This window comes from Ptiloglossa arizonensis, chromosome 6, assembly GCF_051014685.1.
Source record: "Ptiloglossa arizonensis isolate GNS036 chromosome 6, iyPtiAriz1_principal, whole genome shotgun sequence".
In the NCBI taxonomy this organism is placed as follows: domain Eukaryota; kingdom Metazoa; phylum Arthropoda; class Insecta; order Hymenoptera; family Colletidae; genus Ptiloglossa; species Ptiloglossa arizonensis.
This window is the reverse complement of record NC_135053.1, coordinates 19019989-19045534: the sequence shown is the minus strand read 5'-3', so window position 1 is coordinate 19045534 and position 25546 is coordinate 19019989. Positions and strand designations below refer to the sequence as shown.

At 33.5% G+C, this 25546-nt stretch overlaps 2 protein-coding genes across 11 annotated transcripts; one reads left to right on the top strand and one right to left on the bottom strand.

Moving 5' to 3' along the window:
* The first annotated feature begins 195 nt into the window (after positions 1 to 195).
* LOC143147890 (ATP-binding cassette sub-family G member 4) lies at positions 196 to 19683 on the top strand. Of its 3 annotated transcripts, XM_076313588.1 has the most exons (14): positions 196 to 363; positions 445 to 557; positions 9851 to 10166; positions 12071 to 12254; positions 12762 to 12885; positions 13460 to 13605; positions 14353 to 14476; positions 14732 to 14846; positions 14923 to 15051; positions 15168 to 15289; positions 15473 to 15641; positions 15796 to 16052; positions 16173 to 16306; positions 16458 to 19683. In XM_076313588.1, the coding sequence occupies exons 3-14, from the start codon at positions 9953 to 9955 to the stop codon at positions 16675 to 16677; spliced, it is 1938 nt and encodes a 645-aa protein (XP_076169703.1). In that variant the 5' UTR covers positions 196 to 363; positions 445 to 557; positions 9851 to 9952; the 3' UTR covers positions 16678 to 19683. The 3 variants fall into 3 exon arrangements, with proteins under 3 accessions (XP_076169703.1, XP_076169704.1, XP_076169702.1); XM_076313589.1 differs by lacking the exon at positions 445 to 557 and having other exon boundaries at positions 16173 to 16269; XM_076313587.1 differs by lacking the exon at positions 445 to 557.
* On the bottom strand, positions 18216 to 24641 carry LOC143147891 (ATP-binding cassette sub-family G member 4). 8 transcript variants are annotated; one of them, XM_076313591.1, is made up of 13 exons: positions 24366 to 24641; positions 23493 to 23700; positions 22585 to 22781; positions 21422 to 21729; positions 20985 to 21158; positions 20628 to 20838; positions 20452 to 20553; positions 20204 to 20325; positions 19920 to 20088; positions 19701 to 19801; positions 19462 to 19617; positions 18831 to 18949; positions 18216 to 18639 (listed from the first exon to the last, which is right to left on the bottom strand). In XM_076313591.1, the coding sequence occupies exons 3-13, from the start codon at positions 22754 to 22756 to the stop codon at positions 18411 to 18413; spliced, it is 1863 nt and encodes a 620-aa protein (XP_076169706.1). In that variant the 5' UTR covers positions 22757 to 22781; positions 23493 to 23700; positions 24366 to 24641; the 3' UTR covers positions 18216 to 18410. The 8 variants fall into 8 exon arrangements, with proteins under 8 accessions (XP_076169706.1, XP_076169707.1, XP_076169709.1 ...); XM_076313592.1 differs by having other exon boundaries at positions 24411 to 24641; XM_076313594.1 differs by having other exon boundaries at positions 23493 to 23690; positions 24411 to 24641.
* Between the last annotated feature and the right edge of the window lie 905 nt (positions 24642 to 25546).

The window sequence follows — 25546 nt, the reverse complement described above, 5'->3', positions numbered from 1 at the left end:
AGGAAACTACTGCGTACATACACTGAACAATACTTTCGAGAGAATCGTCGATATTTTACAAAAGTATCGAATGCGAGAGTCGTCGGCGTGAAATAAAAAAAGGTGGGGACGAGATGTTCTCGATCGGCGAGCGAGTAGTGAGGGGAATGAAGGTATGATAGAGGGAGGCAGAAAAGGGAGAACACGCGTGTTCGAGTGCAGTGTTCGATCGGCGGTAGCCAGCGGTTCGCTTCTCGTGCATACAACGCGCTCTACAGCATCATTCTGAGTTTTCATATACATAAGCGGTCATGTCCGCGGTACTTTTGTCTGTGCTTTTGTAATAGTAAGATCTGCTGTTTCTTCAACACCCTCGTTGTCGCGGTAAGAGCGCATTATCGTACAAAACTTCTGCTGAGTAAAAATATTCGCTAACTTTTGTCGCGTGTATTTTTGGTATAACAGTCGTGCGTTTCAAGTGGTATTTTTGCTTCGATCATCGCGAAGAGAGGCTCAAAACATAAACAAATGCAATGAAACGAGATAAATATAAATATTTTGTCGTGCTTCGTGTCGAGGTAAGCGTGACACATTCAAACTTCAAACATTGTGACATTATTTACAAAAAAGTAGAACGACACAACGGGTCACTTTTATTTAATCGATATCTTTGTAATAAGCGTCCTTAATACGAAAACAAGTTTATTTTCGATTGTATATAGTATTACAATAAACTGTCTTTTTTAGCGTGGGGTGGGAATGACTAGTGATGGAAATGATATCGAATCAATACCATCAATATTAACCCGTAAATGATAATTTAGCGTTAAACAGTATTAAATATGTAAGCATCAAATAGTATCAGTATTCATTCGATTTTTTTGAAAAAAAATGGCCAACAATAAGTAATCTTACTATTAGTAAAAATACATAATAACGGTTCTAAAAAATAATAGGCAAACTATCGTTGACTATATTGTAACATTTACGAAACGATATTTTCTTGAGTTCATTTCTAATCAAACAACGATTAAAGGTGATGAATAGTAAAAATTTTGTTTGCTGCGTTCCGGTTGTACTTGAATCTGAATCTACGATAGCGAGGTATCGTCACCGTGCGCGCTTAATAAGCAACAAAAAACGACAATGTTTGCTACAAGGACAAATATTATACACAACAATTTTTTCCCAGGTTTCGTTACATAGTTTTATAAAAAAGAAATAAAACAGATTTCTACTGTGTTTGAAAGACAGAGAGCAGAAATCCGTAGACCAAATTCTTTGTGTTTCACGAACGCAGGCTTTTTTTTTAGATTAGATCATATCACAGACTAATCTTTTTCTAAATTAAATAAACAAAATCATATGGATTCCGTTAAAAAAATAGAAATAAAACTTTTTTGATTACATTCATTTAAATAACATAATAATAGTTTTTATTATACAACGTTCTCCTTCGATCTGAAATTATTCCGCATGTGCACAACACAACATAACACAATCTTCAAAAGTGTTGAGCGATGGAAACAATAGAACTACACTTGAATATTTTACAAAATACATACGTATAAATAAAACGAAAAAGAAACCACTATAACCGTTCGTTATATCGAACGATCCGTAAGTTCGGATCTTATTTACATTTATTTGTTATCATCTATTATGGTTTGTAGAATTGTTACGATTTAGGTTATTCGATTTTCGGAAACAATTTCACAGTTAACCTAATTATCGTAGAGATTAAACGTTAAATGAGCATTCGAATCCGTAGGAAACTTTTACTTCACAGCAGATGAGTCTGTACGATCGCGTGCAGTATAAATTTGCGAATTGCTTTCACTGCAAAATTATAGGATGAACAACCTTACACAACCAGAGATATTCAGTTTTCTCTCTTACAAATATTTAATTGTAGAAATAATCCTCTGTATTAACGATTTTATATAAGTTACTGGTTTTTCAAATTTCGAATAGACAGACATATACAATGATACCGAAGTACCGAAAGATATAGTAAATAATAAGTGTAATATGAAAGTGAAAAGTTATTTCATAATTTTAACTTTCTACGACATAAGGTTTAGAATATTCATTAGGACGTTTAAATTATTTAAAATTGTCCGGAACTTCAAATTTCGAATAATTTTCCATGTACGTAATTCGAAACATTTTTTACATGTTCGAAATAATGTACGAAGAGTTTTGAGTTCATTTTTATACATACGTGATAATGTCCTATTTTCTAATATATTTTCAGGAAGTCGCAATGAGATGACGCAATCGTTTAGAATTTCAAGCAAATGGAACTCTATTCGTGGTAGTATAAATTCAAAATATTATTGATAACAGTTGAACCGTTTTCTAAAATTTAAGTCGTTTCTTGTAACACATTGATGTTACGTGATTCATACGTCTGGTTAGACTTTTTACTGTACAGGTAGTTTTAGGTTATGTCTTTTTTTTTCTTTTTTTTTTAAATGGTGAACGTACAATAATGTTGTTTAGAAATGAACATACTTCTTAGAAATTTTAGAAATAAACAGATACCTTTATTCTTCGTGTGACATACTTTCGTTCGTTTTGATATCTTTCTCGAAAAGTAATACAATCAGAAAAGGAGGCGGGCATTATATATCGAGCACAGGATCAGTTTGAGAACATCGATCAAGATTCCAGTGAATTCGCGTGAAACGACCGATTGAACTTTGCGCGTGTGTATATGCGTTATTAATAATTTCGTTATCAAAATAGTATTTAAAAGGGATATAATCTAAATAGATATTGAACAATCCTGTTGGAACGCGTACCCTGCTCGATCGTAATTACGAAACTATCATCATTGACACTATTTATAAGAATACACAAGATAAAGTAGGAAATTAAATACTTCTTGCTCGATAGTATCGTTTTTTGAACTAAAGTAACCCGATGAGATTATTTAATCAATTGTTGCCAACGATTTAATTATATTCTTTGGTAATAGGCGTTTTGCGTCTGGAATTCCACCGAATTGGCCAGTTTTTGTGTTCTCGTTTTTTTATCTTTAGCTCTTTGTTTTTAATTTCCCGAATAATGATTTTTTAATTAAATGAAGGAATTTATTTATGCCAAGTGAAGAACATTTGATGTAACAGCCACGCCGTTCGTTACTCGTTAACTGCTCTTTGTTTCCGATGAACAAGTTCATCTGATCGGGCACATCAGATTGATGTCAAAATAATGATAATCTATCAAGAAACCAATGTAAATAAGTACATTTACTTTTTCAATTTTATTGAAAAATTTTAAGGTAATAAAGTAAAGTAGATATGAACATTTCGAGGGAGTTGAAAGTATTGATTTGTGTCACTTATTTAATTCAATAATCGGTTTGTTTCTGTTCCTTAAAATATAATTTACTCGAGTTAGTAAAGAAAATAGTTGTTTGCAAGAATAATGTTTCAATTTCTTCTTTTTTTTGTTATAAAAAATATATTTATAATTATTGTCATCATTGATTAGTGTCTGCGTTAATGACGCGGCTGCTCGAATCAGACTAAAAAGTGAAGTTTGCTCTTCCTGCATACAAATTAATACAAAGGCAATGAATACTACTTTCGTTTTTTGCGAATACCTTGAAATGTTTATTCAAATATATTTTTTCACGATCATTTGATAATATCTTCCTGTTTTGATGTTTATGTTTATTTGCTAGTGTCGATTTTGATTTATAACGTTCGCAATTTACGTACTTTATTACGCATAACTCACATATTGTTGATGGAGTAACTATCTAATAACAAATGTAACAGATGTCTGAATACTGGCAATCATTTATCGTAAAATATTGAAAGACTTGTCTAGCAAAGGTTATTCGAGGAACGTGCTGCACGTCACATTTACGGACGCTTACATAAGAAAGCGTATCTCTATTACTAAAGTAACTAATGGTGTAAAAAATGCTCAATTGTTGATGTACTTCCCCTTTTTACCAAACGGTGTTTGGTAATACTGAATATATGTACCTCGCAATAAAGGCTATTGTTCATGAGAATAACACGCCTCTGTAAGAGCATTTCAAGAAATAATCCAACTATTTTCATTACACTTTTAACCTACATGTACCGACGTACATTATTTGGTTAGTTATTTATTGTCTCGATGGAAATATCTTGATAACAAATTTAACACACCTCTGAAACTAGCACGATACATCACTAATTTGTACAAATATACTTTTTCGGTAACCTAATGATAATCGTCGTATTTTTAATGATAATCGAGATGATAATCGTTCACTAATCTATTTTTATTGCTTCAGTTCTCTATCGCTGTAGACAGCTAGCTATTGTGTTGAACGTTAGAATTAAGAAGGAAAAATCTGTCGATAATCTGTACAGCTCAATTGGTAGACCACCCACAGGTTCAAATATCGACCAAGCAAAATATTCAGTTTTCTCTTCTCTTTCTTTCATGCAACTACTATTTAGTGTGAAATTAGTGTTGTAGAAATGAAGTTAGAAAGATTATATTCCGAATGATATTTATAAGTTAATAAAATATTTTAAATATATTATTGAAACAATCCATTGCTATTAATGAATCTATAAAAATTTGCTCGATCGTAAAGTGATAATAATATAGTAATCATCCCTGGTAATAAAATAAACATTATTTGCACGAATGACGTAGTGTTCGTTAATTATCGTGCTTTAAAAATCATTCAATCGTGCAATGGAAATTATTCCTGTTGAACCGACTCTGAGCACACAGCAGCTCTTCTCTATATTGCCTCCGTCAACTTAGTAAGTATATAATACTTACATATAATACGTATGTACCAGATATATACATACATGTATATACTTATACGGCAGCTGTTAACACAAAGTTAACACAAAGTGATTTAAATGTCGAAAAATGATCTAAGATCATTTCTTCTTGTAGATTTTGATACTTATCTAGTTATTGATAATTTAATTAAAAAAAGTTAATGCATGTTTCTAACATGATTAACTTGCAATTCAATCACCTTGCCTGATAAGATTCTGCATGAGATTAACTGACTCATTGAGGTTACGTATCTTCTAATTATTTTTTGCTATTTTCTGTTCTAATAGGAATCCAACCATATATTTTCATAATTTGCAGAAATGATTTACATAAAATTACAATTATTTTTTTTTTCAAGCTGATAATATATTACGATCGTGTCAGTAACGTTAGAAAGTCGCGCGAGATGAATGCAAATCATAACTTCCAGAATAAAATTTCATTGCAATACATGTAACACTGATGTTTTTACATCGTAGCAATTCATTTAAAAGCAAAAGGTTTATTATATTTTTCTTTTTTCTGTTCTTTCGTCTTTCAGATTTGTATGTATTTGTAAAAATAACAGAAAAATGTTTTAAGTCATTTTCAAAGTTGAAAACTTTCGAATTCTTAGCGATACGAGATTCTAAGTCTGAAAACTATTGAAAAAACATTTGGCCGAAGTTTTGAGTGTACGATGTACCACCTGCAAAAACCAAGGATAAGTAAATTTAAATCAGTTAATCTTTGTTGCCAAGTTTTAAAATGAGACATAATAAGCCTTGGATTGGCAATTAACAATTCTCTTTTTATCTTCGAAAACATCACATCATTGAAGTCAAAGTGATTAGCGTAGCATGTTGCTTATGAAAACAGTATTATTGCGCCATTTGTACGTATTCTGATGTTCTTGCTTCACTACTAATACTTTAATGTTAATTATGCTAGTGCTTCTCCTCATACGTACATTTCTTTTCATATATTCTTCTGATGTTGCAAAATCTTTCAAAATTTACACAGTTACTTTTAATTAAAATTCAAATAATTGTTTCTAACACGTGCAAAACTATTGCATATTACGATTTGAAGTAATTACATAAACAGTTCCAAATGATCTCGCCAGTCTTGGATTATCATAACTGCACGAAGCTCGTAAAGTATAATTGTTTGACATACAGCGTATTTAAAAAATATGATTTTAATTAATTACGGTTTGTTTACATAAATATATGAAGTATAATGATTTATCAGACGAAGTGCGTACTAACACATGGGACAAAAGTCGATTCAAGTGGCTCAAGAAATATCTATGTATGTATATACTACCCGGTGACTAATATACTAAATATCAGCGAGTGTATGTAACAACTCGGTGAGTAAGCTCGATAAAGAATTTCGAACCTTAAACTTAGGTATCAGTTTCTCCGAAAAATATATCACAAATATATAAAAGTCACTTTATTAAAAACTATTTGCATTGAATCCATCGAATCTCGCTGCAAAATCTGTATACACACATTATATAAATCTAACGTATTCTTTAATCAGCTCCTTTAAACGTACACGTGATATTTTATCTTATACATTATTAAAGATTTTATTTCGAAAGTTTAACATTTAGAGATTCATAAAGTCTTGAATCGAGTAGAAAAATTATTTGGTTTTTTGTATATTGCGCTATATGTCGTGAATTAATGTTGACATTTGAAAAGGTTATTTAAGTCAGTATACGAATAGAATGCTACAATCGCTTTCGATTCGCATATGACGGATAACGCTATCTACGATCGTAAGATTTTCTGTGGTACTTCTGTTTTCGGGCCATGAATCACAAAGATTTATTATAACAGTACTTCTGCGTCACTTTTGAAACTCCCCTTGTCGTTTAACTTCGTATACGTTCCAATGAACTCGAGCGAAAATACAATAATACCACATGTGTGATGTTCTGGAAATCTTTGTAGAAAACGGGTAGATATCGTTAAAGTACCGTCGACATATTCTCGTAAAAAGAAAAAAGAAATTCGCGATTCGAATTTCCATCAAGAAGAGAAATTTGTATTAAAAAACTAATTGCTTGCATATTTCTGTGCACTTTTAGGTACATTGTAATTATGTCGACTATTATATTGTTTACACTTTCATTCCAATGACATACCTTTGCCTTAGAAATGTTTGTTAACAATATTAAATCTATTCATGAATTGTTACTCGATTTAATTGAAACGCTCAGTTTTTGCGATATAACCTAAAAAATGATTGATCTAACCTTTAAAGGTTGGCCTACGTTGCTAATTATCGACGCATATATTATAAAACTGTAAAACTGTAAAACTGTAATCGTCGTTAAATTTATCGTGTTCGAAGTATTTTTTTTACGTGTGTAGTTTTCTTTGCCGTAATTATATTTTCATGGTCGTACAATGGACAACTTGTTGTCCATGACATGGATGAGAACTGTGAAATCGATTCCTTTAAATCGTAATCGGGTTCGAGCACACTTAGAAACGAACGATACGGTTTTTAAAGTAACGTCCACGGAATAGGTGAAATATAATTTTTAATCGCGGAATCATAATACCATTGTAAATTTTCATGAAACAAGATACTTGAAAATGTTAAATTATTTATCAATTTAACATAAATATTAACATTATTTCTCAATTTTTTTTTATACTTCCAATAGATTTTTAGAAATCCAGAATAGATTTTTCATCAAACTATTGATGAGTTTGAACTTGAATTTATTACTATTCCTCTTAAAACAACACAAAGTCGGATCTTCGATGATCTTTGTTGGACTTTCATTGTTGATTCACTGCTCGCGATAAGATTCGTTGCTGTACTTCGACCAGGCTCTTTGTGAATTGTAACTATTGACTTCCAAACGAAAACGGCAACAACGAATCATAAGTGATTATGAGTTGGTTTTATTCTATGGTCGTTTGTAATTAGTTATTTTATCGTTTGCATTTATAATTGCGAAATAAATGAAGCGTTAATGGTATAATCGCGCGCAATTACCCCCACTTCATTCCCTGATCCTACTTCCCCACTTTGTGTCAGCCATATTTTTGACGATACCCTTTCTTACGACCAATTTTTGGTTTCGAAAATATCTATGTCGGAATGTCAAATCATACAGATGGACATTACTAGAATTCAGCTGCTTTCTGAAACAATGATCGCTGTTTAATTCCACAAACAAGATTATGGTTATCGGCGCAGAGATAGGCCACTTTGTTCTCTTTGAGGAAGTGTGCTCAACGATCAACCGTTTCAATGTCGTTGATGTCCTCTTAACGCTACCCCACGCGCATTGTTTTCCGCTTTGATGTGAAGCACGAGGAGAACGATCTAGGTAAAAGTTATTTATAATCGATGGAACAGTATATGAAAAAAAAAAAAAAAAATGGATGTGATAAAAATCGTTCGAGGAACGCCGATATACATGTTAACGTTTATCGAAGCGACATTTGTTCTTTTTAAATCAAGTTACTAGAATTTTTTTTCTTTCAATTCCAATGCAAAATTTTACAGTAATCTCTTTTACAGTACTCTGGTATGAGATTCCTTAAGAGCTTTCAGTCAACCGTACAGTATAGGTACAATCGTGAAATGTGATTCACGATTCTGCTTAAATGAAGTCAATACATTTAGAATCCATGTGCGAATATTTGTACATTTCATCAAACTGGTGGCAAAGTCCGTGTGCATGTAATTTGTATATTTCATTTAATCCTTGGTAAAATCCATGTACTCGTATTTGTAGTACAATGAGTCAAATTTAAAATGTTACAACAAACTGTGTAGTTCAACTCTTGGCCAATAGTTAAAGTGACAATTTTTAATGTCTCCAATGTGTTGATAGGGTGATACAATGAATTGCAATTTAGAAACAAAATGAATAATGAATAAAATAATAATCTGTAAACAATAAAAAAAAGATATAAAATGTGTAACTGAACATATAAGAATATATAGAATGAAATGAAAGTTAAATTTTCAAAGATACAAACTATTAAGATTTCGCGTTTATGTCTAATCATGGTTTACGAAGAAGTAGTAACGGTAACGGATATGCTTTTCTCGGTATCTTCATTACTGTTGACATTACAATCAAATATCCAGTTATGGTAATCAGGGGAGCGGCCAACATGTTCCTGTTAGTTCTCCTCTATTTGCTCATATGTCGTAATTCTTGCGCACGTGATTCGATGAAATGCGAGCAAAATGTTCCATGTCCAGTAAATCTTTGTATTTCTTAATCGTGAGTTCGTTTAATCTAATCTAATTACAGATCGACACCGAACTTTTGCTCTGATCGAGTTGCCCTTACTGGCTCGTCATCGACTAGTCGGTGTAATTTAAGGTCAGAACAGTCGTTAACGATAGACGTTGACATTGTCGATCATAAATACGTGATTTCCTGGTTTGAGACCCTAACGATAACAACTTCCGATATCAATAGTGAATGTGTTTTTAGGCGCTTTAGAAAATGAGACATTAAACTTTAATCCGTTGATATATAAAAATGAAAACTTGTTTTTATTGCTTTCGATGGTGAGAGGAAATGTAAAATATTGATCACGATTCTCGGTGTGTTTCGAAACGCGTCAATTGACTAGAGCGTTGATAACGCTGTACAGTTTTCGTTGTGGTTTCAGTTAAATCAGATTAAAAATCCTTTAAATATTTTCTATTCATTTTACTGCTCCCTTCTCATTCTCTAATTTTTATTTATATTGTGTAAGTATCATTAGTATTGAACAAATTGTAAAACTAATTCAGTACAGATGTTTTTTCTACTACTGATCAACTCAACAGTGAAACGATTAAGGATTCAAGACGATACGCGCGATATAGAAACATCATAACAGCACTGCAGAAGCTTGCGAACGTGTCCACAAAGAAGGTGGTCCATTCTAGACACGTGATGCGCACAATATCCCTCCTTATGGCATATTTCGCGCATTCGTAATGGTAGAATGACATTTCTACACGGGGTGACAGACACGTTTACAATTGCACACAAGATCTCCTTTAACGATGTCATTTTTGTTCCCACTTGTTGCAGTTCTGCAGTACTGGTTTGCCTATGTTAAATTAATCTGTGAGCGTTCGAGCGTTAATACCCCTCCTGGCACTCGAGAAGCTTGTACAAAGAGCACACACTACCATGGAAGTATTGATGCACGAGGCAAGCAACGGCCAGGAAATGAACACAATCGGTTCACCGATCTACGCCACGGAAAAGCAGCTGATTAAGGATACGACGGAGGATAAACAAATCGACAGCGCGACGGTCCGTTTTATGGAAACCAAGGCAGTGGACACCGTCGATATCATATTCGAGAACATCACCTATACGGTGTCGCTTGGCTGCAGAAAAGGTCAGTCTACTCAAAACGATGAAACGTCACGCTCGAATTCACGGCCCTTTCCTTCCACCTGTTAGATGTTCGAGAATCGTGTGTACTCCTTTGACGAGATCTAACGCAAGCATAAATTCTGTATCGGTTTTAAATGTTATACATAGGTATGATAACGATGTATCAAAGCCATCGATATTTCTTGATGGATTTGTAATCCAAAATTTCCTATTGCTCGGTTTTTGTTAAATTAGTAGGTATTTAATATCGTTATTAATTTTTTTCTTTTGTTCGGATATTCAGCGAAAGCTATTTGAGATTTGAAAAGATATAAACCCATTTAATCTAATATATTCGATTTAGCACGAAAGATTATTTTTTTAACGGTATATCGACCAACATCAGTACTATCTCTAGTATCCTCGCGATGAAAGCTGAATTTGAGCTGACTGCTCTTCTCACCATTTCTATTTTACTTGTGTTCTGCGAATGCAAGAGCAAAATGAAATGTGAACTGGCCAGAGGGACTGAAAGTGCACGAGGTATAATAGCACAAGACAGACGAACCATTGATACTTTGCCTCATTTTGTTTTTCGGATCCCTGATACTCCCATCCTTTGCATGCACGATCAGCGCGACGTGCGCTTTCAATAAATGGTGTGAGATGTTTATTCGAAAAATTATCCGCTAATTTCGATATCCACTTGAGATTTCGTACTGCAGGTCATTCTCGTGGCCAGTCGACGATTAATAGCCAACGGAAAGAACTCATGTTCGTCTAAATTACCTTACAACAGGGATGGGGAACTGGTGATTTGTGCCAGCCAATGTGACTCCTGCTACTTTCTTATTTCGCTCGGACGTAGCAGAACTGTCCCCTCTGTGCCTATTAAACTGAGAGGGCGGGGCATGGTCTTCGATAGTTTGTTTATGGTTTTAACGTCATTGAATGATAGAATGAAAGGCGGTAAAAGCAGAAAGACAAATGCATGCAACGTGATGTGTCTATTGGTGGAAAAATCAGCGGATTGCACATAGAATTCTTGTAACTCCTCGTGGAAGTTTCTCAGCCTTGATTTACAATATGATTGTAATTCATGAAAAAATGAAATTTTCACATTTCCTATTTTATTCTTATTGTAATATGTTTTGAGCATTTGTGAGGAAATTTGTTGCTCGTTTAAAAATAAACACTTTTTGTATTTTCCAAGTGAAAGAGTTCATTTAATAACTAGATTTAATAATAACGATAAACATGATGTATAACAATTAACGAAGTCCGTGCCGTTAAAAGGCTTTAATGATTCAGTGTACCGTTCAGAGGCTGCCATGATTCTCGGTAGTTGGAAGCTAACGGTATTCTCTGAACTTTTTATATCAAACTCGGTTTGACCCGACCAAGTTCAAGCTTCTCACCATTCATGGAGGACATATATTTAAGTGAAAGCGTGTTAGGAATTATGGGAAGAGAGGGGAGTTTAAAACTTCTCCGGTAAATCTCTTAAACAGGTTATACTTAATTTTATCCGATTATATTTTAAATTGAATTCGCGTTTGAAAATTGTGTTAGTTTTTCACTCGATACAACAACAAATTATCTCAACTTCCGGAATTTGAAAGCACAATATTAGAGTTGATTAACCGCGAAGTAGGTTATTCGGAGATAAATGCAGTTGAACTGAAACTCGCGTAAATCTGGTCACGCTTTCAGATTCGTTGTATAAAGTGGGAGACCATCAACGTGTTCCGACAATAGAAGAAACTTCTTTACCGACGGAATTACGTGTAAACCTACCGACGCGTATCTAATACGACAAAACTGTTTAGAATTCTGCTTTCTTCCGCTACGTATTAGCGGCCGTGTAACCGAGAGGTCGCAACGCAATTATTTCGAATCGATCGTAACGGGGTGGCGGTTTTACAGGTCAGAAAGAGATATTGCACGGAATTAGTGGAAGACTTCCAGCGAAACAGTTGATCGCATTGATGGGACCATCCGGTGCAGGGAAGTCAACCTTGCTAGACGTTCTGTCGGGTTATAGGATGACAGGCGTTAATGGTAACGTCTACATCAATGGGCGAAGTCGACAAATGAATTCCTTTCGAAAGTGAGCTTCATTTCTTGAAAGTTTTTAAGGAAGTTTCACTGCCACTAAATTGTTATATTGTGTCGGTACAAGAAATTTATCTTAGGCCACGCGTAATATGCTTCCTTTGACGCAAAGAAATGTATCTACATAGTTTATTTATTACTTAAAAGATTATTAGGGTGCTTTTGGTTTCCCTTGGTAGCAGAAAAGTATTTTTCACAACGTTTTTAAACGGGTATAGATCAATCTTTGCATTTCAACAAGAAGAAGTATCAGAGAAGCTTGCATATTGCACTAGCGCCAATATCATTTTCTATCGAATTTTACGGCAGTCAAAAACCCATTCACTTCAAAACCATACTTTACGTTTGTTAACAAGTCAAAGCATAAAGTGACGGTAAAGAACGAACGCGATTAACTAACGTAAATAATCAACGCAATTAGAATTTATGTAACGACTTTTCATTAAATTTTGTGTATGCAGTTCATATCTTTGATCGCTTCTGTGCGTTACGATCGTCGCAGATGCAGCGCGTACATTACGCAGGATGATCGCTTGGAGCCACTGTTGACGGTCATTGAGAACATGAGAGTGGCCGCTGACCTCAAGCTTCCGACGAAGATTCCGCAGTACGAGAAGGAAACGATAGTGAGTAACGCCTTGTTGTTCGGCTCGATTGTCAATATTTTCAGTTACATCGTACATCAATCGCGGTGTGTAAATTATTTGCATTTTAAAAAATCGATAAGATAAAGTTGTTGAAACAATAACGCTTTTATAATATTGTACGTGTTTAATTACTCAATTGCAAAGAAACCAAATTCGGTCAGAAGTCAACCGTTATGGTAGAGCAAGATTCACGAACATTTTATAAAAGAAGGTCGTGATCCGAATTTAAATCGTGGGGGGTCAACGAATCACTTCTACGAACGAGATGAATCGTAAACATTGAATTGATCGATTCGCAACCAAGTACTTAGATGTTGAATTTGATCCCAATATTACAAACAATACTGTGTACTTGTCCGTGGACGATCTTGCTCATTTCTACCTCACGTTCTATCAACAGACCATGTGCAATAGGAAGAATATTTTTTAAGCGTGGACTAGAAAATTCTTTTTCATGGAAAACGATTGCGTATTTTCTGGAATATTGATAGCTTTGGTGAACTTATCTCCAAAGTTTTTTTTTTTTTCGGGAATTTATACACGAATGTTTTAGATCGAGGAGATTCTCACCACTTTGGGTCTGTTCGAGCACATGAATACACGAGCGGGAAGATTGAGCGGAGGTCAGAAAAAGAGGCTGTCCATCGCTTTGGAGTTGGTTAACAATCCGACCGTTATGTTCCTGGACGAACCAACGACGTAAGTGCAATTACCGAGAAGGAAAATATCCTAGATTAGGATGATTTTGATCAGGGCCGTTAACAAAGGCGAAGCTCTCTAAACACACTCGAAGGAAAGAAGAAAAATAATCGTTTTATAAGAAAATACCTTTACATATTGTATTAAATAGCGCATGTCTTATAATCTTGAGAGTCACTGGTATATCGTAACAATCCCATAGCATTTAACGTTAGAGTAAATGGAGGTTTATTACCTGTTTCTTTTTTCTTTATTTAGAAGGAGGTCACGTCCTCGCGAGAAAACCCACGAGAGTTCACACATTCTTAAGCGACCTTGCACGTTAATAAGTATACATACATATACTACCGTGGAAAGTTTCTGAACATTTAATCGAAACACTATTAATTTTTGAACTGCTGTAATTTCTTGAAAAATAGTCGTACGATAATCTTCCTGTGGTCATTTTAAAGGTCGAATCCTCTAATTTCATAGCTGTAAGTTGAATTCTCTTGAAAAACCTCTTACACCAGGAAGCGATTGAAAAAGTAAAGATGGTTTTCTCAAAAAATAGAAAAATTTCATATCGTTAAAAGTTGGTATACGATTTTGTTTTCACCGAGTTATTCTACTTTGTATGAAAAGTATCCTGTCGGTGCTGGAATACAGTTTGGTGTTAATATAGTAACACTTGTGAAATGTATTCTTCTTCCTCCGTTTCACTTCTACCACTGCATAAAGTATTTATGGTGGTAATTATGGTTTCAGAGGTTTGGACAGCTCGTCTTGCATGCACGTTGTGAACCTGCTGAAGCTATTGGCACGACAAGGAAGAACGATCGTTTGCACGATTCATCAGCCCAGCGCGTCCCTCTTCCAGTTTTTTGATCTGGTAAAAATAAGATCTACACAGAAACGTGTCCTTCGTCGAAGATACCAGATTTGCATAACTTGTCTTTTTGCTTCTGCTGAATTATAAATCTTTTAGTATTTGTATTCCTCGCTGTTTTTTTTTTGTATTTTATTTGTATTTCAAATACGTTTACAATTGAAAACGATTATTGATCAAGAAACAGACATGTAGATCATCAAGATACATTTTAATAACATAATTTTCCAAGTTCGCTACTTTCTGTTTACGCGTTAGGCATACGTATTAACGAAAGGGGAGTGCTTGTATCATGGTGCAACCAGCCAATTGATTCCTTACTTGAAGAATATGAAACTACCGTGTCCTATGTATCATAATCCAGCCGATTATGGTATGTATTAATTATCTTTAAATATACTGTCTCGTTCTGTTTTATATTTTAAGCATTGTTTTTGTTTGTTTTACAGTGATCGAGTTGGCCTGCGGCGAATATGGCGAAGACAAAATATCGTTGTTAATATCTGGTTCGCAGAACGGTAAGAGTTTGCAGTGGTTTGAAAATTCCGATGCTCTGGTAGACGCAAAAGATTTGAGAGGTATGTGCTCGTAACTATATTGTAACGGATCACAGCGAATTACGTTGATCAAAAATATTGTAATTTAAAAGTGCACAGAGTATAGAATTGACGCTACTTTATTTTTAATTCTGAAGCATTGCATCCTCTTAAGAAGAACATGGACGTGGATGGTAAGAGTAGCCTACAAGCGACGTCTTTGATACATCAAATCAGAGTTTTGATGGCGAGGGGTTTTCTAATGTGCGGAAGAGACACAGTAGGCTGCACACTTTATTATTATTTGTATTACCTCGACCGTTTAAATGATACTATAATGCTCGATCTTGCCAGTGTAATTTACTATATCACCCCTTCTGATATTTACTCGCATGTACCGTTACATTACATAGGATTAAATTGTACAATGTTATGGGTTCTCACTAAGTTTTTCTTGTTGCAGACTTTAACTCACTTGCGAATCCTGGTCAACATATCTGTCGGTTTTATGTTAGGTTCAGTTTTCCTTGAAACTGGTATGGATGGTGCCAGAGTTCTGGACAATTATAATCTTCTCTTTTCTATTCTCATACACCACATGATGACCACGATGATGCTTACAGTAGTTACTTGTAAATAAAAAAATCTTTTATAATAATATTAGCTGCAATCCTTTCATTTAACTCCTAATTTTGAATTGATCCACTAAGTTTTTAATTCTATAATATTTCAATGTCATTAGTTTTTACCGCATTATAATCTGCTGATATGCACTCATTTTTTCAGTTCCTATGCAAATGAATATCCTACTGAAAGAGCACTTCAACAGATGGTACAGCTTGAAGGCGTTCTACACAGCCTTGACGTTGGTCGACTTGCCGATTACAATATTCTGCTGTCTAATATTCACCATAATAGTATACTTGATAACGTCCCAGCCATTAGAAATGACACGGTTTTTAATGTTTTTTGCGATTAGCTTGCTGGTAGCTTTCATAAGTCAAGGAACTGGTCTCATGATCGGAGCAGTATTTAATATAGTTGTACGTATATTTTTGCCTTATAATAATATTTGTAAAACTTGCAGTTGTACGAATATTAAGAATATATTTATGAAAGATGCGTGTAACTGTATATCGAATATGTGCTTTGACAAATTTTAGAATGGAACGTTTATTGGTCCAACATTGTCAGTGCCATTGATGATGTTTGCTGGATTCGGCGTATCATTACGCGATATACCGATTTATCTAAAATGGGGTACATACATTAGTTTTTTACGATATGGCCTGGAAGGGTAATCTTTTTTACATTATTATTTAGTTTTTAATGTTTAAAATGTTATTATAATTTTCATTTCAAAGTGATACAAAATTGGTATTTTTATCGTTAGTATTATACTACACCTAAATATAGAATAATTGTGAATAATGTCAATAAATCCGCAGGTTCATTAGTGCCATATACGGGTCCAATCGAGCAGTTTTACCTTGTAAAGAGAAGAACAACTTGTACTGTCATTACAGATATACAACAAAATTCCTCTCTGATATTGCTATGGACGCTGAACAATTCTGGAATGATATTGTAGCGCTTGTTATGATACTTATCTTAACGCGGTGTGCAGCTTATCTACTTCTGAAATGGAAGATCGTATCCGTGCGATAAATCAATCAAAAGGATTCACCGATCAAATTTAACGTGTTTATCACGAGCATTTAAGTATCTCCATTCTTATCGTCATGTTGATAAGTGATGGTTTTCGTCGTTTAAAAATACAACAAGGAGGGCGCGGTAACGTATTTATCTATTCACGCATTTGCGAGTATGCCTACTATAAAGTATAAACGCGAATATCAAATTCGGCCTTCAATAGAGGCTGAAGTACCACACTTAGGCACAAGTGGTGTGATCCTTAGAAAGACTAACAAAAATCCAGGAATCAAAGTAAAAGAAAGAATATTAATTTCTTTTTAATATCAGTGCAGGTCAGTTTTAAGATAACTGTTATTTTGTTCTTTCAGTAACAATAGATCAATAAATTTTGGAATCCTGGATTTTTTTATTTAAAACATTAATGAATGAAAATTCACTATAAATTTATAAATTAGATATAATTTAAGATATTATTCCGAAATTGTCGGAAGGTAAACGTGATATTTAAAAATTGCTCAACGGAAGTCAATTAACAGAGCACACATGCTTTTTTTTACATATCATAAAGTTAAAAACAGCGTGGGAAAATGATTACATCCCAGCTGCACGCATCGTGCATATACTTTTATGTGTAATTACAGGGTCTTAAATTTATTTAAACTTATTTTTTTATATAGCTTCTAATGTACAGTTGACGCCGAATTTTTCCATTTCTTCCATTCATGCGTACAATTTTTAATCACATATGTGAGGTATTTTTATACGATTATTTTGTTAACATTTTTATACTGATGGGACCAGAAATACAGTTCACTAGTTGCGATTTTCTATTTAATTTTTTTAGATTGTAATATTAGATAGGAGTCTGAATGGCTATTGCAATTCGTCAATACTGTAAATACACATTTTAATTGAGGAAGGAAGTTGTTATCATCCAAAGATTCGTTGCGTAAACACTTCATTATAGGTAGAACTTAGATATTAAATTTTTAATAAACTAGATTTGTCTTTAACAATGAATAAATGAACCAACTTCTTTCATCAAACAACATATCACGTTTAGATATATTCTTATCAATTCCTACGATAGTTACGATGCGCATATTGTCGCAACATTTATACGATTGAAGAAATGCGAAATGGACTGCTCAATTGTAACAACTGACAAATTTTCTCAATTGTTGGATGTAGGAATATAAATTTGTTGCAATTATAATTGACGTGGAAGACATTTTATAAAATTTTATATAAACTATGAACTCATTGAGTTCAAAAGTAAAGTCACACGTAGATGTTTATTAATATATTTTTATAAAATTCTATACACTGTCGTATGAATGAAGGTATAAAAAATACATTTTTTTATTATTCATGATTTTTCATGTAAAATGAAATAAATTGCGCAGAAACATATGTAAATGTTTCTCCTATTAGCTCTCAAAAGACATACAAGATATACATCGTTTTTTGAACATAAAGTAAGGTTCTTCTACGTTGATGCCTATAGAATGTTTTGTAGTTAACAATTTAAATTAGTAGTAATTATACTATTGTTACTGTGTATGCGTAGAAAAATATATATTGACAAATCTTTGTAATACAAAATTAGTCAATAATTTTCGAATATTTTGTATGGAAGTCGATTTATTAAAATTGTTTTAATGGATCTGTCTTACAGAATACAGTACAGAATGCAACAGATACAATTACAGTACAGAAACAATTATTTAAAAATTAGAAGTATTTTATCTTTTAGCTGTATACGCTTTCCCTTTAAGTACTAGATATGTCAACAGTTGCAAACAGAATATCCAACTGATTAACGCTATTACAGTCATATGATATGAGCCTGTTGGTATATCCATTTCTTGCAAAATCCTATTCGGAGAGCGTAAATGACAATAGACAGCAGAACACGGTAATCTTTCTCTGTTATCATCGTAAATTGCCAACAGAATTCCTTCGAATGCATATCTGCAAAAGTATATATAATATGTAACATTTTTATGCACAAAACTATTTACATTTTACTTAAAATCACTATAAATTTTTCTATTCTATTTGACAGCTGATATTTAGATATTTCATGTTTCAATATTGATTTCTATATATTTATTTTTTAAGAATTTAATTTGTTTATTTTATAGAAAAAATAATAGACATACTTGAAGAAACTAACAAAACATAAAGGTTGAAGGTAAAACGTCACTTCCCTAAACTTCAAGAAAAATCCGGCAAATAAGATCATTGGCATGTTGAGCGCCGGAATCAAAAATACTCCCAACTAAAATGACAAAAATCGTTGTTATTACAATTTGGTCAATTGGCCACACAAGGCCACTTTTCCGTATGTGAATCATGTGAAACACGACTCCTACTTTTACGCCATATCAACCCAAAGAGCCTACTAATGAAATAGCCAAATGATATGGTGGGATAACTCTTCAGTAACCTTGAATGGCCAGTTGATTTCGACGCGATTACAAAAAACTTTATCCTCTTGTATACCTTCTGCATTTCTACAATGCCTACTGATTTAAATTCACCGAGAAGAATGACTTACAAAATTGATTTCCATTGAAATTTGTAGTCATAGAATATACTTCACAGTTGCATAAAGTTACAACGATTCGAATTCAATTGGTATACAATATTTTTTATCCGATATCAAAATACTCGATTGCTATATATATGTGATGTGTCATGCTATTAAACGTTTTCATTTCAATGACTGCTGCGAGAATACATTAATCTACGATAGTCAATACTCTGCATGCAATTCAGATAATGTATTACGTGTGTGTTGAATGCAACGCCGACAAGCATTCCCGATGATTGTCCCAGGATCGTTGTTAAAACGCAAATTAACCAAGTACAAAAAAATCTGTTGCATTCAATAGGCTGGCCAGTCATGTAATATGCGATAACAATGAAGATCGAAGGAGAAAGGATCTATAAATAAGTACGCGATAATTATACAACTGAATTGATAATATAAAAAGTGTACATGAACAAACATTCCACGTTGTACTTACTTGTAATATTAAATCTGACATAATTTTAGCAGAATAATACGATCTTAAACGGTACCAATTATTTAAATACTCTCGCAGGAACACTGCTGCTTCAATGGGAACTGTAAACAGAACATAGCAAGTGTAATTTGATTTTACGAAAATCTTCTTTGTCAGTCGAGTTGCATTTTTACATTCTCAATTTTACAAATATTATAATTTGATCAATTCTTGACTTACACAGCAACACGGCTGGCATGGAACTTGCAAAATATAGAAATAACAAAACAAAAAATATGCAAGCTACATTGCTGTTAACTCTACTCGCATCGGTTCCTGAATTGTAAAACACTAAACCTAGTAGAAAAGCTACTATCACATGAGCTGCGAATCTGAGTTTCGTCAATGTCTAAAAGCAAACAAAAAATATCTCATATAGAAATGAAATGCAAAACGGAAACAAAGCGCGACGTTGTTTAAGTATAAATTTTCAACCGCGCTGCACACTGCCTGTAACCACTAACATTGTCTCTTTTAATACAGATCAATCCTCTTGATAGTAGAATCTTTTCTTCTTGCCACATGGACAATGACTTCGACTTACTCGCGATATTGTCTACTTTTGTTTTAATTGTTGAATCCGTTTCTACAACAGAGAACAATAAGTATGTGTTTTAAATTCATCTCTACCTAAAGCTCCAATTTACAATGTGTGAATAACATAATTAGGATGTTACAAATTCTTGAAAATTCAAATGAAAATGACCGATACCTGTACATTGAACGTGCGTCTTCCATTTCAGATACTTGTCACGGCTAATTATATAGAAATTGTTCAAATCTCCACCCCTCTCTGCCGTTACCACTTCCAAAACTGCGAGAAAATCAACGATCAACTTGTACGTCTAACAGTTTTCGTTTAGACGTTAACATATTGTACATAGTTACCGAATTCAGCTATATTATAAAATTGTGGGCACGCGTAGCCCGCGGTGTTTAAGGTACTTAAAATATCGTCCCAGGTACCGCAGTAGTATGACTTCCCATTATGGAGTACCAACAAGTCATCGAATTGCGATATCATACGACTGCTGGGTTGGTGAACCGCGCACGCGATCGTGCAACCAGTTCTCGTCATTTTATGCAACAGATTGATTACCTGTTCAAAAACAATGTACAATCTCGTAAGTTTTGTGCTTGTAAAATTATATAAGCATGTCAATTACTTTGGAATAGGTATCTTGTTAATACTATATATTACAAAACAATTGGTAAATTAATTTCCAATTGATTACTTTACGAGACCTGATTCGAGGAAGTACTGTCAAGTCCGCTGGTTGGTTCATCGAGCAGCAAAACGCCCGGTCTCGTAACCATTTCTATGCCAATCGCTAGCCTTTTTCGCTCTCCGCCGCTCAAATTCTCTACCATCGTGTCCAGGCAGTTTGTTAGGCCCAAATTCTCGGCTCTTTCCGTTACCTGTTGAATCATAAATATACATGTATTTATAGTAATTCGTTTATGTATCACCACTATTGCTCTCAAACGTTACTTAAAGTATGGGACTCCCCGATTATATGGAATGGAATCATATTCGTTCAAAAAAAAATTTGTTTATTAATTTTTTATTAATTTCTTCTGCCAAGTGTACTGATAACTTCTTTAGATTATAAGCAAAAAAAAATGTGCCGATAAAAATTACTTCGCGCGAATTGCTGTTAGAATTTTATACATGCACTTACTATTAAATTGAAAGCACGCGGTTCTCGAACACGAACTTTCAATCGCACTGCAATGTACAACGTTTCTCTGGTGGTAAGTAACGGTAAAAGCGCGAACTCTTGCGGTAAAAAACATGTTTGTTTTTGGAAGGCGCCACTGTCCCATCGTCTATTGTTGATAGTGATCGAGCCTTCGACGTTGATCGATTTCAGAGTAGATATGATACGAAGCAATGTGGTTTTCCCAGCACCGGATGGACCGATAATTGTGGTCAATCGTCCCGGTCGGAAACATCCGGTTACATTTTCCAGTATTTTCCTCGGTTTTTCTACGAAAGAATGCGCTCTTACTAATTATTCGGTACATTCTCTTCAAAGTTTAAAGGTTATGATCATTTTAAGCACATGTTGCCCTAGTTTTCGATGAATTACTCTTTATGGAGAACACGCATTCCATCGGTTAATTTTTCTTTCGTTTATATAGATCAGCAGTACGAAAGTGATAAATGAATTTAAGAAATGTTTTTTTTTCGGGTCTTTGTTTTAGGTAATTTTTATTCAAATGATAATATTAACAATTTGTATTTTATTACGGTAGCAATCGCAAGAGAGTTTTGTTCTTTCGAATGTATCGACAATCGCATTCATATCGTTATACTTTTAATTCAAAAACTTATGTAAACCAACTTTGACCTTAGTCTGAGTTTTAATCAACTTCGTCTTTTGCATCACCCAGTCAATATTAGTTTCTGATTACACAAGTCGATCTTTCATTCGCACTTTACCCGCAATCGTGGAGCAAGAATGTTCGTTGTTAACAATCTGAAATTTTCGTAAACTGATGATGAAGAATAAAAGTGGTCATAAAATGTAATAAGATTACTAGAACAATATTAAAAACGATAATGTAAGCGAACGTCGATTAAAAATGCTTTTAAATTAAAGTATACTGATAATGATAATAAAGAGTATATGTTTACAGAAAGCGAACGAAATATCAATAAAATACATAGTACTTTGCTTAAAGAAACTACATTCATCTTGAAATATTTGAAAGGAAAGAAATTATTTCTACCGTTATTTCATGAAGTCAACAGAATATATGTTGGGTCACCGTATGTAACACAATTAACCTTAAACTGTACTTTCACTGTACACGGTAACGGAATGCACAGTCAACGTACCTTTCCTGCGACAGACCGAGTATGAAAGATCATCGAACGCAACGTGCATCTTAGTAACGGGTCGTATATCTGCATTAAGAAAGTTTTGATGGTCTCTCAACTGAATCGTGCATTCTTCGTCTATTATTCTCATTGTAGAATCGACACTTGCGTCATTGTTGTATCCTTCCATCGTGATGCTCTTGTTTCCGGGACGTCTAATCAAACAGATCGTTCAGACAGTTGACTGATCCATCAACCATTTAGATAAACGAGCTAATATACGTAAATGAATGTGGGGCAAGATGGGCTGACTAAGAAAAAATTATTATAGAATACTATATTTATTAATAATATATCTGTAAAGAATATTACAGTTAGTATTAACATCCATTTATTCAAATATATTGAAATAAACTTATAAAATTTAACATGAAATGTTCAAAAAAATCATTTTTGTCGTAATGACTGAAACTGTGTCGCCGTGTAGAATTTAATTGTTTTTCTTATGTTTCATAGTTTTTAGATAGATGGCTACATAACACTAATTCTTTACTGATTCTTTTGGTAAATAGTAGCAAAAAAAAAAGACTGAATAAATTAAGTAAGCAATTGTTCATTATTAATAGGTTGACGTTGCAGGTTTTGTTTTTGAAAAAAATGGAGGTCAATATCAACGCTCCTTAAGACTGGATGTCCTTGGACCATCACTAATATTAACATAACAGGTTACTTCGATACATATTCAAAATCCACTTCAAGCATTCCATTCCTTATCAAGAAATGATGACACCTTTCACTTTTGCATTCTTACATCAATCATATTCACAGTTTTACATTCAAACACCCTCTATACTTAATTTCATTCTACCGTGATCAACAATATAGAAACACCATTAGTAAATTATACATTAACGTTTACAGCTTACATTTTTATCAACTGCTGCTCATCGAATGAATGTATCGGTGACAGAAATAATCCGTTCGATTACAGGCTTTGAGATGTTTGAAGTTCATCAAGAGAAACGAAATCTAACGGGGTTGTATAGCCATCAACATCTTCGCATATCACTTTCTTTATCGTATGTAAACAAACCGAGTTCCGATGCATTCGACGTGATACGAAACTATGCACAACTTTTAGTGTTCATTGAAAATTGTTTTTTACCGAACAGCAAGCGAAAATGGTTATAAATGAAATGAAATCGAAATAGTACTGCTATAGACTCAAGTTTGATATGTATCGAGTGAAGAAGTGAAATTAATATTTCCACTTTTGAACATACAAATCGTACTTAATGAAAAATTTTTCAAATTGTCCAGAGACACAAATAAGTGAATGTTCGATTTCTCCAGCGAGAAATGCAAATAAACTTATTCTCACGTTATTGCTCGCACGCAAGAGTTACAAAAAAATCTATTTAGTTGAAGTTTAGACGTACAAGGAAGAACAATTAAATTTCAATATCAAGTTTGTCATTTGATTATTTCAGATTGTTGCAAAAAACTAAGTTATCGTGCGATAGTTCAAAAGTATAATATATACAAAACTGTGGTAGAAAATATTTATAAAAAATATTTATTACACAATACAGTGAAAAATTTAAAAGGTTATGATTGAAAACATTGTACCCATTGTACTGTAAGAGATCATCTAATTTTCCGACTATATAGAAAAGTATACTCGATCGAAATATAATATATAAAACTTCAATATATGATAATAGTATTATTTCAACGAAATCCTATTTGTGACCATTTTCACTATCTGTTCACTCAATTTTGTCCGGAATTATATTTACAATTGCTACAGATATCTTTTGTCTTTTTGAGGAAAATTCACTGACCGATGATAAGCGTATAAATCTGTCAACACTTACAGTTTGACTTTCTACCGTTCACTAAAAACTGACAATCGTGTAAAACTGAAGATAAGTTGCAAGAAAGTCCGAAATGTTTTTACGAGATTTGTCGATTGCAATTTGCTCCGCTGAAGCATTGTTTATTCGTCGTGCAACGTCGAACACTCGGACACGATACAACGCCCGCGAATTCATCGCGACGACTGCCGATTAAGCACTTGCCTAGCATCGTACACCATTTTCGCTCTTTAAAGCGTGTCTGTCTGCGCTTGTGACTCGACCTTCATTACCGATTAAGTATTTACGATTAATGATATTCCAAGATTAAAAAAAATTCTAGACTTCACAAATAATCCTTTGCCTTCATTTCTCATAGATAACGCGAATCATAACATAAAAGAGCGGTGTAAATCTATTCTGCTATCATCGTATCTTTAAGTTTTACGCTTCAGTAATTATATTCATCGATTTTATTGAATTGACTTATTCGCAATCGAAATGAAAAAAGTTAACAAAGTTTACAATTGAAAGAAATGTTTCTATTCGGATGTTAAGCACCGACCATACTTGGAAGTTGTTATATACAGCTAGAAAAATTACTTTTTTGTAAATATATGTAATCCGTGCAAAAAGATACATTGTTTTATTCTTAATTATTACTGATATGAAGTTATACTTCACATAGAAATACTTATATGCTGAGTATGAAAAGATTAAGATAATGCTTATATTGAAAAACAAATGTCGAATGTTAACCTTTTAACTGCTACACTCAAGTATGTATACTTGAGCACGAGTAACGTAATTAATATTTTTCTAGTATCTAGATATTCAAGTTAAAGAAAACACGATATATTGATAAGTATAATTATTAAGAAATAAATTTTTAATTTAATTCAGCACATGGACTTTTCCTATCACTGATTAGGGTCTGAAAGAAAAGATTAATAGCAGTCAAGAAGACTTATATTTTAATTAAAGATAAAGATTACCATAACCGGTGATCGTTATTATCTCTCGTTCAAGATTTTTTTAGAGGAATGAATATTGCACGAAATTTGTTAAAATATCGGGTGCAAGTTAGCTCTCAGTCGGTAAAACTCATATGGTAAGTTCTATTG